This window comes from Elephantulus edwardii, unplaced genomic scaffold, assembly GCF_000299155.1.
Source record: "Elephantulus edwardii isolate Elephantulus edwardi_28Jun2011 unplaced genomic scaffold, EleEdw1.0 scaffold00048, whole genome shotgun sequence".
NCBI classification, from domain to species: domain Eukaryota; kingdom Metazoa; phylum Chordata; class Mammalia; order Macroscelidea; family Macroscelididae; genus Elephantulus; species Elephantulus edwardii.
In genome coordinates this window covers 12,118,256-12,134,858 of record NW_006399798.1, presented here as the reverse complement: position 1 = coordinate 12,134,858, position 16,603 = coordinate 12,118,256, and the positions used below count along the sequence as shown (strand labels likewise).

The 16,603-nt window shown below is 44.4% G+C and overlaps 1 protein-coding gene across 2 annotated transcripts; it reads left to right on the top strand.

Moving 5' to 3' along the window:
* Positions 1 to 8,169: 8,169 nt before the first annotated feature.
* On the top strand, positions 8,170 to 16,306 carry KCNJ2 (potassium inwardly-rectifying channel, subfamily J, member 2). Of its 2 annotated transcripts, XM_006886248.1 has the most exons (3): positions 8,170 to 8,353; positions 9,119 to 9,132; positions 14,684 to 16,306. In XM_006886248.1, the coding sequence occupies exon 3, from the start codon at positions 14,900 to 14,902 to the stop codon at positions 16,181 to 16,183; it is 1,284 nt and encodes a 427-aa protein (XP_006886310.1). In that variant the 5' UTR covers positions 8,170 to 8,353; positions 9,119 to 9,132; positions 14,684 to 14,899; the 3' UTR covers positions 16,184 to 16,306. The 2 variants fall into 2 exon arrangements, with proteins under 2 accessions (XP_006886310.1, XP_006886309.1); XM_006886247.1 differs by lacking the exons at positions 8,170 to 8,353; positions 9,119 to 9,132 and adding an exon at positions 9,200 to 9,307.
* The last annotated feature ends 297 nt before the right edge of the window (positions 16,307 to 16,603 follow it).

Sequence of the window (16,603 nt, the reverse complement as noted above, 5' to 3'; positions counted from 1 at the left end):
GGTGCATTTGTCAGAATTAGAATTAGATCTTTTTTCCTGGATTCCTCCAGGTGAAAATTGCCAAACTTTAAAGCAGCAGCCGCGCACTTAAAGATTTAAGTTGCAGTCTGAAACATTTTGGATTAGAATATAAAGCAAAACAAACCTCAGACTGTTGCAAGATCCACACTGCTGCCTCCTCGCTTCTCTCTCACAGCCATGCTCCCCAGGCTTCCACTGGTGAACTTAATGGGAGGAGCCTGCCTGGCTTTCCCCTGGGGGTTGAGTCCTCTGGGAGAAGATGCCTACAGCACTGAAACAAGGGAACCAAAGCGCCGCAGACAGTGTGCGGAAGGAGCAGTAGAAGGCAGTGTTTTCCTTCTGCAGTGCACAGAATTGAAGGCGACGCAAAAGGTATTAAAAACTATATTGGTGGCAATAAGGATTTATTTTAATTGTTTGTTATGTTTTCTTTCATTATTAAAATTTTACCTTTGACTTAGAGAAGACATTTCCTACTAGTGAAAACAAAATATACTTAACAAATACCCTGAATGTCAACCATCTAGGTACACATACCTTTTCCTTCCCAAGTATTGATGCAGTGTTGCTGACATTATGTAAAATATGTTTGCATTTTCTTTATAAGCAATTTGTTAGTTTTTGTGGTTTGGGGTTTTGGCTTTGGGATTGGGGTTTGGTTTTTTGGTTTGGGTTTTTTTTTATTTTTTTTTTTTTGGGTTTTTTTTTTTTTTTTAGTTCTGTAAAAACTCAAGCTCCAGTAGTCTGTGGATCCCCAAAGAGGTATTACTGGAGCAAAGAGTCCTTCTTAGAAGTAGTTTTACTTTGTTTTGGGATTCAGAACTTAACGAAGGCAGCCCTCTTTGGATGTATTTCTCACAGGGCTGTGGAAGGAAACGATAGATTCTGGCAGTACGCTCAGTATTACCTGGCCACAGACGGAGTTTGTGTCTCCTTTTAAGTCAAGCAATTCCCAATGATCTTTCTTTATTTCCTCTCCACTCTCCATCATCCCTGCTCTCGCTCTTTCCTCTTTCTCCATTTCCTTGTTTTCTCATTCAATACTGAACAACAGTGCATGAAAAAAATGACTGAAAAATGCCATAGTGCATGAAGTCCTGTGAGCACCAGAGCAGCACCTTCTGTCTCCAAACCCCTAAATCCGTGCTGGCATATTAGTAATCCTCTCATTCATCTTTCAGGGAGCCTTGGTTTAGTGGTAAGGCGTTGCACAGACAATCCAAAAGTACAGGGTTCGAATCTACCAGTTGCTCCCCTGCAGAAAGATGAGCAGTTTCTTCCTGTGTTGTTTACCGCCTCTGAAAACAAACCTGCTGGAGAGGTAGCCATGAGTCACTCCTGACTCAACAGTACATTATTATGTACAACGTTAACATTCCATTATTATTGAGTGAATATCATACTACCAAGCTCACTAATAAGGCAAGTCTTTATTTTTCATGGAGGTAGAGAAGAATTTATATATAATGTTTGTTATTTTCTCAGCATGCTAGTCTTCTAGAGAAGACCCTAAGCAATGCAAATGTTTAACATAGTTGGCTGCTAACAAAAACAGAAGTTTGAGAACCCCTAGAGTCCACTCCAGGGAGCCCTGGTGGCCTAGTGGTAAGAAGCTGTGCTTGTAATTCCAGAGGTACGCAGTTCAAATCTACCAGCTGCTCCACAGGAGAAGGATGGGCCAGCGTCTCCTATATGATTAACTGTCTCTGAAAACTCGCTGGAGGGTCAGCTATGGGACAATTGTTAATCGACGGCATATAACAACTGAGGCCACTTAGAAGAAAGGCCTGCCAATGAACTTTTGGAAACTTTCCTGAGCACAATTATACTTTGCCATTCAGAAGGTCGCCACGAGTCTCAGCAGGCTCAATGACGACTCTGATTATTCTTATTACCTTGGTTCTTCTTCCCCACCCCCTCACTCTGGAAGGAAGTTTGGTGTTTCATCAGAAAGCTGAACTTTATAGAAGTTCATAGAAGTTGCGTATGACCCAGATATTTCTCTCCTTGGAATATACACAGAGAATATGAGAACTGAGGCACAAACAGACACTTGTCTGCCAATGTTCATAGCAGCATTATTCACCATCGCAAGAACATGGAAACAGCCCAGATGTCCAACTACAATAGAATAGAGTAGAATAGAAATTATGGTATAGTCACACAGTGAAATACTATACAACATGCAGCAGCAATGATTTTGTAAATCACTACCCACCATGGGAGGGACAGGATAGCATTATGCTAAGTGAACTAACCTAGTCCCGTAAGGACAAATACTGTATAAGACCATTATTATAGGACATGTATGAACATCCAAGAGGGGGACGAGGGTGAGAGCAGAGAGGTGAGGATAGGCAGAGGGCATAACATGGGGTTGCACAATTTGATGGGTGGAGGGAAAAGCAAGAAAAGGAAGTGGGAATGATCAGGTGTGAAAAACAATGCATATGAACTTTGTAAGTAAACCAGTGAAAAATTTAAAAAAATGATATATATCTACAAAATTTAAAAATGATGCATATATATGTGTGTCTCTCTCTCTCTCTCTCTCTATCTATCTATCTATCTTTTTGACAATTCTTATAACCAAGGGCCTGTGTGTCTGGTCTAAGACTCAGCTCATTCAAGGAACTGTAATGTGGCAAAAGAGAACGAACCCGAGCCTTTTGCAGCCTCATTACCTCTAAAAGAGCAAATGTTCCCCAAACAGCCCCAATGAACTAATCCTCATAATCACTGTGTTAAGAGTCATCATAATGTAGGGTCTGGCTCTGAGATAAATACGGTGCTTTCAGCGTGCAATCATCTCACCCACGTGAGGCAGATGAAATCCTCCAGCGCATACCAGAGGGGATAATTTCCTAGAAAATCAGTAGGCTTCCTTGGAAAGGTGAACTTCCCCAAGAACAATCTCATATTGTTGTTGCTTTTCATATATTCAGGGGGCAATTAAAGGTATATAAATGAATACAGCAAGCACTCAACAAATACTTACACTATGTTAAATATTAGGATTCCATGTTAAAGGCATGATTTTTAAAGCCAAAGCTGCTTTTCAATGGGTACTAATATCAGTGTCTTAAAAATACAGGCATAGATGGCTTGCCTCAGCACAGCATACTGCAAGCCCATCCTATTGCATTTCAAGCTAATCTGGCTTTTAATGGTTATTGTTACGGTGCGTCATTTAGTTGCAGCTGACTCATAGGTGATCCTTCAGTGGGTTTTCAGAGCCTGCAAATCACATAAGAGGCAACTGTTCATCTTTGTCTGAGCAGCTGATAGATTTGAACTCCTTACCCACCTTAGTTTTGCTTCAGATCAAGGATTGAACGCAATATGAATTGAAGCTCAAAACCAAGAAGACAAAGATACCACCGGGCCAACTGGCAGCACCATGATAGATGGAGAAGAGATTGAGGATGTTGACAATTACAGCTTGCTTGACTCCACAAGCAACACTCTTGACATCAGAGTCAGGAAATCAAAAGATAAATTGCACTGGAAAAATCTGCTGTCAGAGACCTCTTCAGAGTACTGAGAAACAACAATGTTAGTTTACAGACTAAGGTGCGTCTAATCCAGACCACGGTCTTTGCAATTACTTGCTATGCGTCAGAGAGCTGGACAATGACTAAGTATGAGAGAAGAAGAATCCATGCCTTTGAACTGGAGTGCTGGAGAAGAGTCTTGATCATACCATGGACTGCCAAGAAAACAAATAGATCTGCCTTGGAGATGGTGAAATAAGTTTCTCCTTGGAAGCTAGAATTTTGGAGATCCATCTTATGGGTAGATGGCCAGAAGGGACTGATCCTTGGAGAAGGACCTCATGCTTGAAAGGGTGGAGGGACAGAGCAGAATAGGAAGACCCCGGATGAAATGTATTGATACAGTAACTGGGACAATTGGGGTAGGTATGTGAGAGTCACTGAGACTGGCTCAGGAAAGGCCAGGCTTCAGAGCTGCTGTACATAGAGTTGCTATGAGTCACAGGTGACTCAACAGCACATAACAAGAATAACTTGCCTTTGGGTTGATAAGCAACTTCTTACCCATTAGGCCACCAGAGCTCCTATAAAAGTTATTCTCTATTTAGTTGTTATGTATTTTTGGTAGGTCCTGATTTGTGGGTACCCAACAAACAACAGATCAAAATCTTCCCCCGTCCTGCCCCATCCTCACAATCTGCTCTTCTCAGGCTCTTTGTTACTGCCAATCCATCTCGGCGAGAGACTTCTCTTTCTCTGACTTTCTACTCTTCCAAATTATGATGTATTTTCCCAAGGAGTGGGGCCCCTTGACAATATGTCCAATGGATGTGAGATGAAGTTTAACAATCCTTACCTCTTAGGGGCATCCTAATTTTACTTCCTCCAAGACAGATTTGCTTAAAGTCATTGCCACTTGCATGGATTCCAACTCCTGGGGACCCAGTGGGATGGAATAAAACTGCCTCATCGGTCTTCCAAGGCTGTACATAGTTTCGGGAGCAGATGGCTTCACTCTCCTCCTGCAGAGTGATTGGTAGCTTTGAACCATTGACCTTTCTGTTAGCACCTTAACTCTTAAATCACCGTACTCCTAGGACGCTGAAGGTGAGTAAGTGGTTCTTAGTACTTAGGGTTCTATATCTGCTCTTGGTTGTCTTCAAGTCAAGTCTCAGTCATGGTGACCACATATGCACAAAGCCAAACTTCTCCTTAGACTGTGCTGATGGCCAGGCCTGAACTGTGATATGCCTCTGGGTAAGTTCCGGCCAACAACTTTTTGGCTAGTCATTTGCACCCCCCGGGGCCCCTTTTTTTCCCATTAATTGCAAGGTTGGGGGGTTTTTATTTTTTTTTTTTAATTTTGAAATTGGACTGTATATGTATCATATACATGGAAGTCTGAACACCTTCTTTTTATCAGGTGCAAACCTGAGGGGCTTCTAATTTTTTTTTATATTTTGAAATTGGACTTTATATCATACATGGAAGTCTGAAAAAAAAGTTGTCTAATTACTGGAGAGCTTTCTATAAGTGCAAAGGAAAGAGTTAGGGTGCAAATGGAACAATGAGTCTCTGCGTCACCCGGCCATTCACAATCTGACTGCAGATCTAGCTTGTGACTAATAATCTGGCTCTCGCATTGTAGTTTGTCACCATGAGGAGAATCAGTAAAAGCACAATTGTCACTTCCTTGGAAAAAATTTATCCACAGATGGATCCCAACACCCATCTGCACTGGCACCCCAAACTAATGGGGCTTTTTGCTAAATAAGGACCGACTCAGCCTAAAAAAAGACAGATTCTGGCAAAAAAAAATAAAAAAATAAAATAAATCTGTATTATGCATTGCTCCAAAAAAGCACGTTTACTCTAGCACTGAACACTCAAACTGTCCTCATAGGAGCTTCGTGAAGTGCTATTTATTAATTAAAATACACATTTGTATTTTGCCTCTTGAAATTAAGCCATGAGACTATGCAATGTTTTCATGTATTAAAAAAAATAATTAAGTTACTTATAAAACCCACTGCTTCATGTTTGTGTAGTTAACTAAATAATTAAGATAAAATTGTGTCCAAATTGAAAATATTCTTATTAAAATCACTAGATTTTTTCCCCCGAAGCCTCTATCTCAGGAGAATAAATCTTGCTACAGATCTTTATAAGGGGGTGAGGGTGATATTGATGAGAAAGGGTGGGGGTACATCTATTACTGCTATAATTGTATTTATATGTATAAGGCAGCTGTGGTGGCCTAGTGGCAAAAAGCTGTGCTGCAATCCTAAAAGCTCACGGTTCGAGGACACCAGCTGCTCCACTGGAGAAGGGTGAGCAGTCTTCTAACTGACTCTGAAAACCTGCCTGGAGGGTTGGATCCAAGTTGACATTAAACAACAACAACAAGAATTTATACAAAGAACCTTATAATTTATATTCATCTTTTAAAAAACATAAAAATATAGTTAGCACTTTATTCTATAAAAGAAATAAGATCCTAGTATCAATAAAGGATTTTTAAAAGTAAACATCATGAACATGCATTTTCAGAAGAAAAGGCTTTAAAACCTTCTCGTCTACAAAACGATCTTGGTCAGCAGTGTATGCAATTTAATTAGAGAAGAACATTAAAGGGAAGCAGTTTCGCTCCATGTTCCAGAAAAAAAAATGGCATCCAATTCTGTGTGACTGATTTTAAAGAGAGCTCATTACCCGGAAATAAGCGTTGCCACTCTGAATTTACAAAGCTTGGAAAATTCTTAGCAATCTAAAGGTGTACAGACTGGGTTGAAACGAAATAGGGAACTCTGGTGGTCAAGTCAGCGGGAAGTTGAATTGCTGACCCGAAGTCTGAGCCTCTTTGACTGGAATCCAGCAGTGGTCCTGCGAGGGACAGATGGGCAGTCACTGGATATTGTTGTTGGTAGGTGCTGTCTAGTGGACTTCAACTCATAGGGAGCCTATGGATCTAAACAGTGGCACATCCTCTGCCGCCCTCACCACCTCTTCTATCCGAGAGCCCATTGTCACAGTCAGTGTATCCATTCATCTTGTTGAGCGTCTTCCCCTTCGTTGTTGACCTTGCACTGTTCCAAACATGCTGTCCCTTTTAACAATATGCTCAGATTAAGTGAGATGAAATTTCACCACCTTGACCTTGCAAAGGGCACCCTGGCTGCGTATACATCCTAAGAAATCCAATGTGGAAGGGACAACTATGAGTTAAACTCATAGTGGCCACTCAAAAGTTATGAGTTTGAAAGAAAATCAGTACATCATTAATCACCACACCCCACCCCCTTTAAGTTTAGTACATGTTAGGGATTTATTGTATCTCTTCTACTCTACAGGGAGTTTTGGTGGACTGGTCCTCAAGATGTTGCATGCAAACCCAAACGTAGGGCGTCCCTTGAAGTTCAAATCCATCAATGGGTCTGCAGGAGAAAGAGGGGCAAGCTTCCCTGGTGTGATTTATAGCCAGCTCAAGGGTCAGCTTTGACTCAACAGTCATGAGTTCATATATTTTAATATATGTTGTTGTTGGTATGTGCTGTGGGGCCAGAACCCACTCAGAGAATCTGCCAGTGGATCCTCAGAAGCTGTAAATCCCAGGGAAGGAGATTACCCATTTTTCTCCAGGCTGTGGATTCCAAACACCTGCTGGGTTGTGAGTACAACTCCTGACCCATTAGCTCACCACAGGGTCACTTAAAGTCAGAACCCACTTGGCTGCAGCCAGGTTTCTTCTGCTTTGGCCTGTCTGGGAGAAGAAATGCATGAGGAAATCCTTTCCAAATGCTGATTGAAGCTGAAAGTCCGTTATATTTCTTAGGCTACATCGCTGTCTCACTCCAGTGCCTGTCAGCTCGGGGCTACTGCCTGAATCTGGATATGTTCATCCTCTTTACAGAGTTAATTCACGCTGCTTATAAATAATGCATGACTTAATAAATGTTAAGCTAGATCTCCACTGTGTGCAGCATTATTCATTCCCACGTACGCAGCTTTAAAAGGCAGCACAGAGTCGGTTGCAGGGCTTGGAGCAAGCTGAACCGTCTCATCTCCACAAATGGAATGCAGCAGCCCAGCTGGCTATCAGCTCAGCCACCACCGCGCGCAGGACGATACCACACCCTATTAATTTAAGAATCTTACTCATCTAGGGAAAGAGACACTTTTGCTGGCCAGGGGTTAAACACAGCTCTGCAAATCGAAGCGTATTTCACTAGCACCTCCTAGGGGCGGTGTGAGGATATGAGGTGGAGACCAGTTCTGATCCCTTTGCTTTCAGTTGTCAATTTCACCTTTGCGCAAGAAAGCACTACCCGGGGCTGTGGTCTGCAGGAACGCCAGCCAGCGTGTTGTTGGCGGACTCAAAGGTGCACTTGACACTTGAGGGAGGGAACCCCCTATATAGATACATATTTCAAATGCACAGAAAGAGGGAAGATCTTGCCCGTTGTATCGTGTCCTTTCAAAGTTTGTTGTTTTATTTTGTTTTCAACGGCACAGGAGTACCCAAAGAAATATGCATTTATTCATGGATTCATCCACGCACACGGATTAAGCTGCAGAGTTGGCCCACTCCAGTTAATCGCGAAGTTCACCCCGATTTTCCGAGGACTCTTAGAGTTTTCTTGCCTGAAATGAGGGCTGGGAGGCGCTGGTGCGAGGGCAGAGCTGAGTGTCTGGAGGAGTTGCTGTTCCAGAGAATTCATTACACTCTAATTGCTCTGATTTTAGATCAGCAGAGTGTGCCGGGCGGTGGTGGAGAACCAGATTGAGGGCGGACAAGGCGAGAGGGAAAAAAGCAGTTCACCGTTCAGCGGACGCGGTGAGCTTTGTAAGTAATTCACCAACAGTGGGGAGCAGAAACAAGCCGGGAGCTGGGGAACCGCCGCCTTTGGGGTCCCGCGCGTCTTAATCATGTTGCGTTCTGCGCTCCCATCCTGGGTCCCTGGCTCCCCATTCACTCGCCGCTGCTCAGTGCCAAGCTGCTCTCCCCTGAATTTCACGGGGTGCAGGACTGGGAGTGTGAGGGAGAGGAGAGGGGGGACACGCGCCCCTGCGCAGATATGCAAAGCTGCCCATTGGAGCCAAAGTTTCATCCCCATCAGGGCATGCCCCTGGCCCCTGGAGGAGGACACAGAGCGCAGCAACCTCCTCCAGGGAGAGACCCAAAAAAGAAAAAAAGAAAAGGGCAAAAAAAAAAAAAGGAAAAAGGGAAGCTGGGGCTCGAAGAGGGAGAGGAAGTCTTGCCCAAGGCCAGGCTGCAATTAAACAGCCGCAAAAGCCCGGCCGCCGAGCTTCCCACCTGCTGCTGTCCCAGCTGGGACGCCACTTCCTCCCGGCCAGCGCAGGCCAGCCCCCGGGCTTGGCTGGGGCTGGGCGGCCGGAGGGGGAGGAAGCGGCGGCAGGTTCCCGGCGCTGGCAACGCGGGGCCGCGGGTGCAGCATCCTCCCCTCCCCGCCGCGCTGCCCCGGGGCCGGCCGCGAGCCCGGCGCGCTGCCATTGGTCGGCTGCGAGCCCGGCGCGCTCCTATTGGCTTGGAGCGGCCGGAGGAGGCGCCAGGCGGCCCGGTATCTGCTTGGCTGCCTCAAAAGAGCCCAGGCGCCTTGCAGAGCGCACTGGAGCCTCGAGCAGCTCACAGCCTGCCCCGCGCCGGCCAGCTGGCTCCTCTTGGAAATTCTGGTCTGCTTTGGCTCCTTGGCTTTTGACAAACTACTGGATCTTACATGCCTCTGTACCCCTCACCTCCACTCCATGTCCCCAGGCTGCTGCTCCAGCAACAGGTAAGGGCTACTGGGGGTTTGCTTCCTTCCTTGTCTCTCGCTGCTTGGGTATCCTGGGGGCTTGGACCTGAGCGCTTGCCCTCGCCCTGCCCTGCTCCACAGCTCCAGAGGTGCCCAGCTGTCACTCCGCTGCAGCGCTCACCCACGCTCGGGAGTCTCAGATCATGTCTATGGAGTTTGTGTGAGCCCTAGAACCATCCTGAGAGCTAAAAATACAGAGACATGCTTGGAACAGTTGAGCAATAGAAACAGATTTTTTTTTTTCTGCAGCATCTGTTTGTGCTCATAACTTCCAATGCACCAGCTGTAGCAAGATACCGATTTTGGAGGCAGAGACGCGGAGTCTGTGTGTGGTTCTCTCTCAGGAAAAAGCCAGGGGCGAAGTCTAAAAGCACTGGTCCCAAACTTGACAAGGCATGCGATCCGTCACTATTTTCTCTTCTTGGGAGACTTTCTTTTTTTCTTTTGTCATTGCTTCAAGTGCAGCTTTGACTTGTAAATAGAAGGAACGTCTCTTAAGCGCCTTGCTGGTTTAGACTGGGAGCCCCAGTAGGAAAAGGAGTCGAAAGACCATAGAATTTTCCCATCCTATGTCCCTCTTCCCTAAGCCATTTGCTTTTCGTATTAATAATAGTTTTAATATCTAATTGGAAGACCGTGTGGCTTCAGGGAAGTACAGTGGTCAAAACGATTTGCTTCTGTAATAACATTGCATCATAACATGGTCGCAGTGTGACAGTTGAGAGGAAAAAAAAAAGAGAGATAGGAAGTGACCCATTTAATGTTCTGTCTTGAAGAGCATGTCCGTGGTATGATAACTTGAATCAGACTGTGGATCCTGGGGACACTCAGAATTTGTCTGTGACACGGAGACAGGGCAATATTTGCAAACATGTTTTAGTAAAGTGAAGCATGCAGATGCCTTTTTTACACCTTGACAGTCAAAAGGCAGTTCAATGTCCCTTTGCTCACCAATGTATGTCTCCAGTACACTATCTTTTCATTTATTCCAGTTATTCCTTCCTCATTTAAGCTCCCCATTCCCAACTGTTGTACTTGTATTTTCCATTTTCCGGAAGAATCTCGATAATCTGAAAGATGGTGGGAGGGAAGGAGGTGGGGGTCAAGGTCGTTTCACTTTGCTTTCTGCACCTCCCCCTTGATGGCCCTTTATTTTTATGTTATTTTATCCTTAAAGAGGATTTGTTTTAAACTGTCGTGATTTTGAAATTGCTGCAGGGGAAAGATTGAAAGAACGCACAATATTTATAGGTCCTTCAACTCTTTCTCAGTTGACAGAATCTCCAGTTAGTTCTAGAAAACCCTGTATGAAAGATTGGCCAAAGGTCAATACATCTTTACCTGAACAGATTGGCTAATGATCTAAGATTGGAGTGTGTGTGTGTGTGTGTGTGTGTGTGTGTGTGTGTGTGTTGTGTTTTCACTCACCAGATGTGCGTCTTTCAGCATATGCAAACGTTGCGTGGTGCTTTGTATAAGTCTAGTTGAGTATAAATGTTACTGACCGTGCTAACATGGGTAAGTGGATATGCCTTTACCCTCCCCTCCCTCTGCAGCTTCCCCCTCCCGTCTTGTGTTTACTGATCTTCTAAGAGGTTGCTTTGCTAGGAGTTGTGCTCACATAGCAACATGCACCCTGAGCACACTCAGGCTGGTCTGGATGGCGTCAGCTGGGGAATAGCTGCTCCAACCTCTCATTAGCGGCCCTCTCTCAGCCTCACACACTCTCCTTTACTATCTGTATTTCCTATCCGTAGACAGAAACTTTCTGATTTCCTGCCCACCTGATCGTATTATGCGGCACATTGAGTTTTCATGATTACATGTTTGTACTTAATTTTGTTTTTCAATTAAAAATTAATCATTTGCTAAATATGTCCTACCTACTAAAATACTTTAGAGGCCTTTGGATTCACCCATCTATGCCCTGTGACCTCTATGACCTTGTGTCTATCCATAGCTCTCGCTCCTAACATCTACCTAAGATCGAAGCGCTGAACTATTTTTTTCCCCATTGCTTATGTTTAATTTTGGCTCAGCCTATAAATAGTCTTAACATGAACATCACCACATGTAGACTCTCAATATCCCAGAAAGACTTTCCACTTCGTTGGTTATGGCCTGGGTAAAAGGATGATTTGTTTCCATTTAAGTTTGCATCCAGTACCTTAAATATTTTGAGTGAAAGGAGATTTGCTTGTACTATCTATCACACCAAATACTGATTATCCTTATTTGTGTTAATCCAAGTGCTCCTATTACTTTATTTTTCTCCTCTACCTTTCATTGGCTATTTCCCAAGGAATAATTTTAATTAAATTCATAAAATAAAGTTTCATGAATGTCCTATTCCTAATCTAATGCCCTCACTCCCTGTGGACCATGTACTGACAATTATGAGTGACTTGGTGAGGAATTTTGCTCCTTGTCTAAAAGCGACAGGTCAGTTTGATTGGAATGGTAGTCTTTGTGGTTAAATATTAAGATATCACTTGCCTTGGGCGGGCTCAAGGTTTTTGCTGTGTCATCAGCTCCACAGAAATTGAGGGCATGTATTATGCGTGCGCACGTATCTCTTCTCATACAAATCTGTTTTGGAAGGATCTATTTCCTCAGTGACAAAAGTTTTTCTTTTGCCAAGGAAACCTCCTCCCTTTTATCCTTCTACCCTTCCTGGGCTGAAGTGACAGAATTTCTACAAGATGCTTTGCACGTGGAACAATTCTGTCATTAGCCATGGAATGAAGACAGTTATAGTCACTTAAGGGAGAGTATTTATTTTCAAGGTTCTAAATGTGGGAAACAATTCCTAAAGAACCCAAACCCCACTACCATTGAGTCAACTGTGAGTCACGGTGATCCTACAGGAAGAAGTAGAATTGCCCTTAGGTTTTCCAGAATGGTTGGCATCAGGGAAGCAGACTGCCCCTTTCTTCTTCTAGGGAGCAAAAGAGGATGTCATATGATTTCTGGAATCCAAACTAACAACCTTGATTCAAGATTTTTGGAATGTTGTGCTTTGGTCTTTTGATTCCATTCAGTTCTTAGATTTTAATCAAGTTAGTTCATCAGTTCAGGTAAGGATTGAGCTTTAGCCAATCTTCTATGCTACTAAAAAAATCTTCTTTAGCTTGGAGAAGAGCTCAGATATAAGGCAGAAGACATTTAAGACTGGCTTATCATGGCACTGTGATAACTCTCAGAGAAGGCTGTTTTGAATCAAGAAAAGGAAATGTCTTGGTGTCAATTTGTAAAGTTCTGAAATCAATCTAAGCCCAAAGATACAAACACGCTTAAATGAGACTTCTCGTTGGTCTTAGCAAGCCCACCTGCATTTGGCATTCTGCAGCTATCTGCATCTGTCTGTGTTGAAAAGTTTGGTGATTGTGTGAGAGCCAAATCAACTGACAACCTCTGCTTTTAGACAGTCCTTTCATGTGCAAGATCTAGAACCCTGGAGAATAACAGTCTTGCTTCTATGGTCCAAGTGCAAACTTCACAGGGAAGCAGACAAAACATCGAAGCAGGTGGAAGGTTAGAAAGGCACAGTAACTTCTTTTTATAAAGTAATTCAAAGGCACTTTCAATTCGGGCATCATTGAGGTGTCAAAAGCTGCCAAAATGTAACACACATTGCAATTTTCACAGATGACTAATCTCAGGAAAAATGTGTTGAGGCACATTCTTGCATAATAACTTGGGGGGAGAGAGAGAGTGAGAGAGAAAAAGAGAGAGAGAGAGAGAGAGAGAGAGAGATCAAAAGACAGTATAAAGCATTTTTCAGAGGCAGTGCACCTTGCTTTTCTGTGAGAAGCTGTCAAAACTAAGAAACAGGGTTTCTCTCATTGGCTTGCAGTTGGTTTTGCTAACTGTTCACTCTTCTTGTACTTTGGGGGATAAAGAAGAATAGATTAGCTTTGTCAGAGATCCAATATATTTCTGGTTCTTTCCATATGTTGTCCATTGACCCTCCTAAATGCAGAAGATGGGTTTCTTAGCATGAAAAGTCAGAAATCTAGTTAGTCTATCTTTTCAAGGCAATCAGAGCTTTATTTATGTAAATTTGGTAAATTCTTCCACTTTAGGCTTTTGCTAGGAAATCAATTGAAAAACACTTTCTTCTTTGTGAAGAAGGAAATGTAAAGGAAGTCGCTTTTACCTGGGGGAGGATGAGGCAAGAGGAGAAAACTGAACCCTACTATTTGTTCATATTATGTCAAGGTGAGTGCCTTCTCCATAGGAACCGACAGCAAACAAGAGCCCCGGAAGTGAAGGCGAGCTGAGTGACGCTCATTAACCACCCTGAGAGAGTTGTCTTTTGGGGGAATAGGCATCCGACCCACAGAAAAAGAGTTCCTGCCTTATCTCAACCCACCGAAGACCTGGCTGTTAGCACCACGATGCTTACTTCTTAGCTTGTCATTACACATGGCAGTTCTATCCTGGGAGAATTTCAGGACTCTTATCTCTAGGCAACAGAATCTCTCTCTATCCCCCTGAGCAAATCTTGCCTTCAAGTCAGAATCGCTGCACTAACAGAGATGTTATCAGGGGTTTCAGCATCCTGGCTGCCTGGAGTATGCCAAGGGATGGAGCAAGCCCCAGCAGTGTCTAGAAATTGGGCTTCATTTCCGATGATCAGAAGAGCTGTCTGCTCAGTCAGATCACTTAAGCAAACTGGTCTGCCTGCGTGTTTTGATGATGAGGGTTCTAATATTCTTCTAGAATGTCATGCATTTTAATGCATCTGTTGCTTTTGTGTGAAGTGTCCTGTGAAGATTTCCTAGTTCCTAAGGCTTCATGACAAGAGTTTGAAATCAGAAAACCCTTCTCCTGTATCTTGTTGTTATGTGCTGTCAAGTCACTTGTGACTCAGAACGACAATAGCTCAGAGCTCTGCTCTATCCAGAGCCAACCTCATGATCTCCAACACACCCACCTCCGTTACTCCAGTCACTGAGTCAATCCATCTCATTCAAGGTCATCCTCTCCTGTGCTGTCCCTCCACCCTCCCAAGTATGATGTTCCTCTAGCAACATGGGAAAGTGAAAGAAGAGAATAGGAAGTAAGGAATATACCTGGAAAAGGGAACATTCTAGAATCCCTGGCAAAAACGAGGAGAAATGGGGACCTGAAATGTTGGTTGAACACTTGCTGTAAACAATTGTCTTTTAATGGCTTTAAAGAAAAGAAAATGTTTGCCTTAACATAAGATTTGAAATAAAGAGAAATAATTTAAAAACCACTTTATAATTCAATGCAAGATATATTTATATTTGACATCTATCTTGTTGGGAAGTACCCCTTTGATAATGACTGACCCTGTAATGAACAATCTCTCTTTTTTCCTTGCAGGACATGTTCCCTGGACGTCATTAAGTCACCAAGGTCACTCTGCAGGTGACTCAACAGCCCTTGGTAGACGCCCAACGTTCCCGGAGACACCCATCTCTCATCATTTCTTTTTGCGTGTGTGTCCTCACCGAACATTCAAAACTGTTTCTCCAAAGGGTTTTGCAAAAACTCAGACTGTTTTCCAAAGCAGAAGCACTGGCGTCCACGGCAGAAGCGATGGGCAGTGTGCGAACCAACCGCTACAGCATCGTGTCTTCTGAAGAAGACGGCATGAAGCTGGCCACCATGGCGGTGGCCAACGGCTTTGGGAACGGGAAAAGCAAGGTCCACACTCGACAGCAGTGCAGGAGCCGCTTTGTCAAGAAGGACGGGCACTGCAATGTCCAGTTCATCAATGTGGGGGAGAAGGGACAGCGGTACCTGGCAGACATCTTCACCACGTGCGTGGACATCCGCTGGCGATGGATGCTGGTCATCTTCTGCCTGGCCTTTGTGCTCTCCTGGCTGTTTTTTGGCTGTGTCTTCTGGCTGATCGCTCTGCTCCACGGGGATCTGGACGCCACCAAGGACAGCAAAGCCTGTGTGTCTGAGGTGAACAGCTTCACCGCCGCCTTCCTCTTCTCCATCGAGACCCAGACGACCATAGGCTATGGCTTCAGGTGTGTCACCGACGAGTGCCCCATCGCCGTCTTCATGGTGGTCTTCCAGTCGATTGTGGGCTGCATCATCGACGCCTTCATCATTGGCGCCGTCATGGCGAAGATGGCCAAGCCCAAGAAGAGGAATGAGACTCTGGTCTTCAGCAACAACGCTGTCATCGCCATGAGGGACGGCAAGCTGTGTCTCATGTGGCGGGTGGGCAACCTCCGTAAGAGTCACCTGGTGGAGGCTCACGTGCGAGCCCAGCTCCTCAAATCCAGAATCACTTCCGAAGGGGAGTACATCCCCCTGGATCAAATAGACATCAACGTTGGCTTCGACAGTGGCATTGACCGCATATTTCTTGTGTCCCCAATCACAATAGTCCACGAAATAGATGAAGACAGTCCTTTATACGACCTGAGTAAACAGGACATTGACAATGCAGACTTCGAGATTGTTGTGATATTGGAAGGCATGGTGGAGGCCACGGCCATGACCACACAGTGTCGTAGCTCCTACCTGGCGAATGAAATCCTGTGGGGTCACCGCTACGAGCCGGTGCTCTTTGAAGAGAAGCACTACTACAAAGTGGACTATTCGAGGTTCCACAAAACTTACGAGGTGCCCAACACGCCCCTTTGTAGCGCCAGAGACTTGGCAGAAAAGAAATATATCCTCTCCAACGCAAACTCATTTTGCTACGAAAATGAAGTTGCCCTCACAAGCAAAGAGGAGGACGACAGTGAAAATGGACTTCCCGAAAGTACTAGTACAGACACACCCCCTGACATTGACCTTCACAACCAGGCCAGTGTACCTCTAGAGCCCAGGCCCTTACGGCGAGAATCAGAGATATGACTTGACTGACTCCTTCTCTGGAATATTTACTTTTAAACACAGTCTGTTGGTCAGCGGCCCAAAAGAGTTCTAGAGACGACGGTACTGGTGACGAGGTGGGTTGAGGCGAAGGGCCACAGGGACTGAGGCGAGCAGGAAGGTTCCGCAAATAAAAAAGACTGAGAGGGCGAGAAGATCCGCGCGAAGCTCCGACATGCCCCCTGCATGACCTGATGGCACATATATGTTGTAGGATAAGTTATGGGTTTTTATGTTTTGTTTTGTGTTTTGACAAAACTTGAACTTGCAGGCAAGCCTTGGTTGGGTATTCGACTTATCCAGCATGCTTCTCTTTGGGGAACAAGAATGTTTTTAATGGCATAACAAAGGCAAGACTCTGCCTTAATTTTTGAAAAGCTGCTAACTACATGAGCACAAACC

Bases quoted from the DNA above. Each gene is read 5' to 3' on its own strand.
- KCNJ2 (XM_006886248.1), top strand. From the start codon at position 14,900: ATGGGCAGTGTGCGAACCAACCGCTACAGCATCGTGTCTTCTGAAGAA.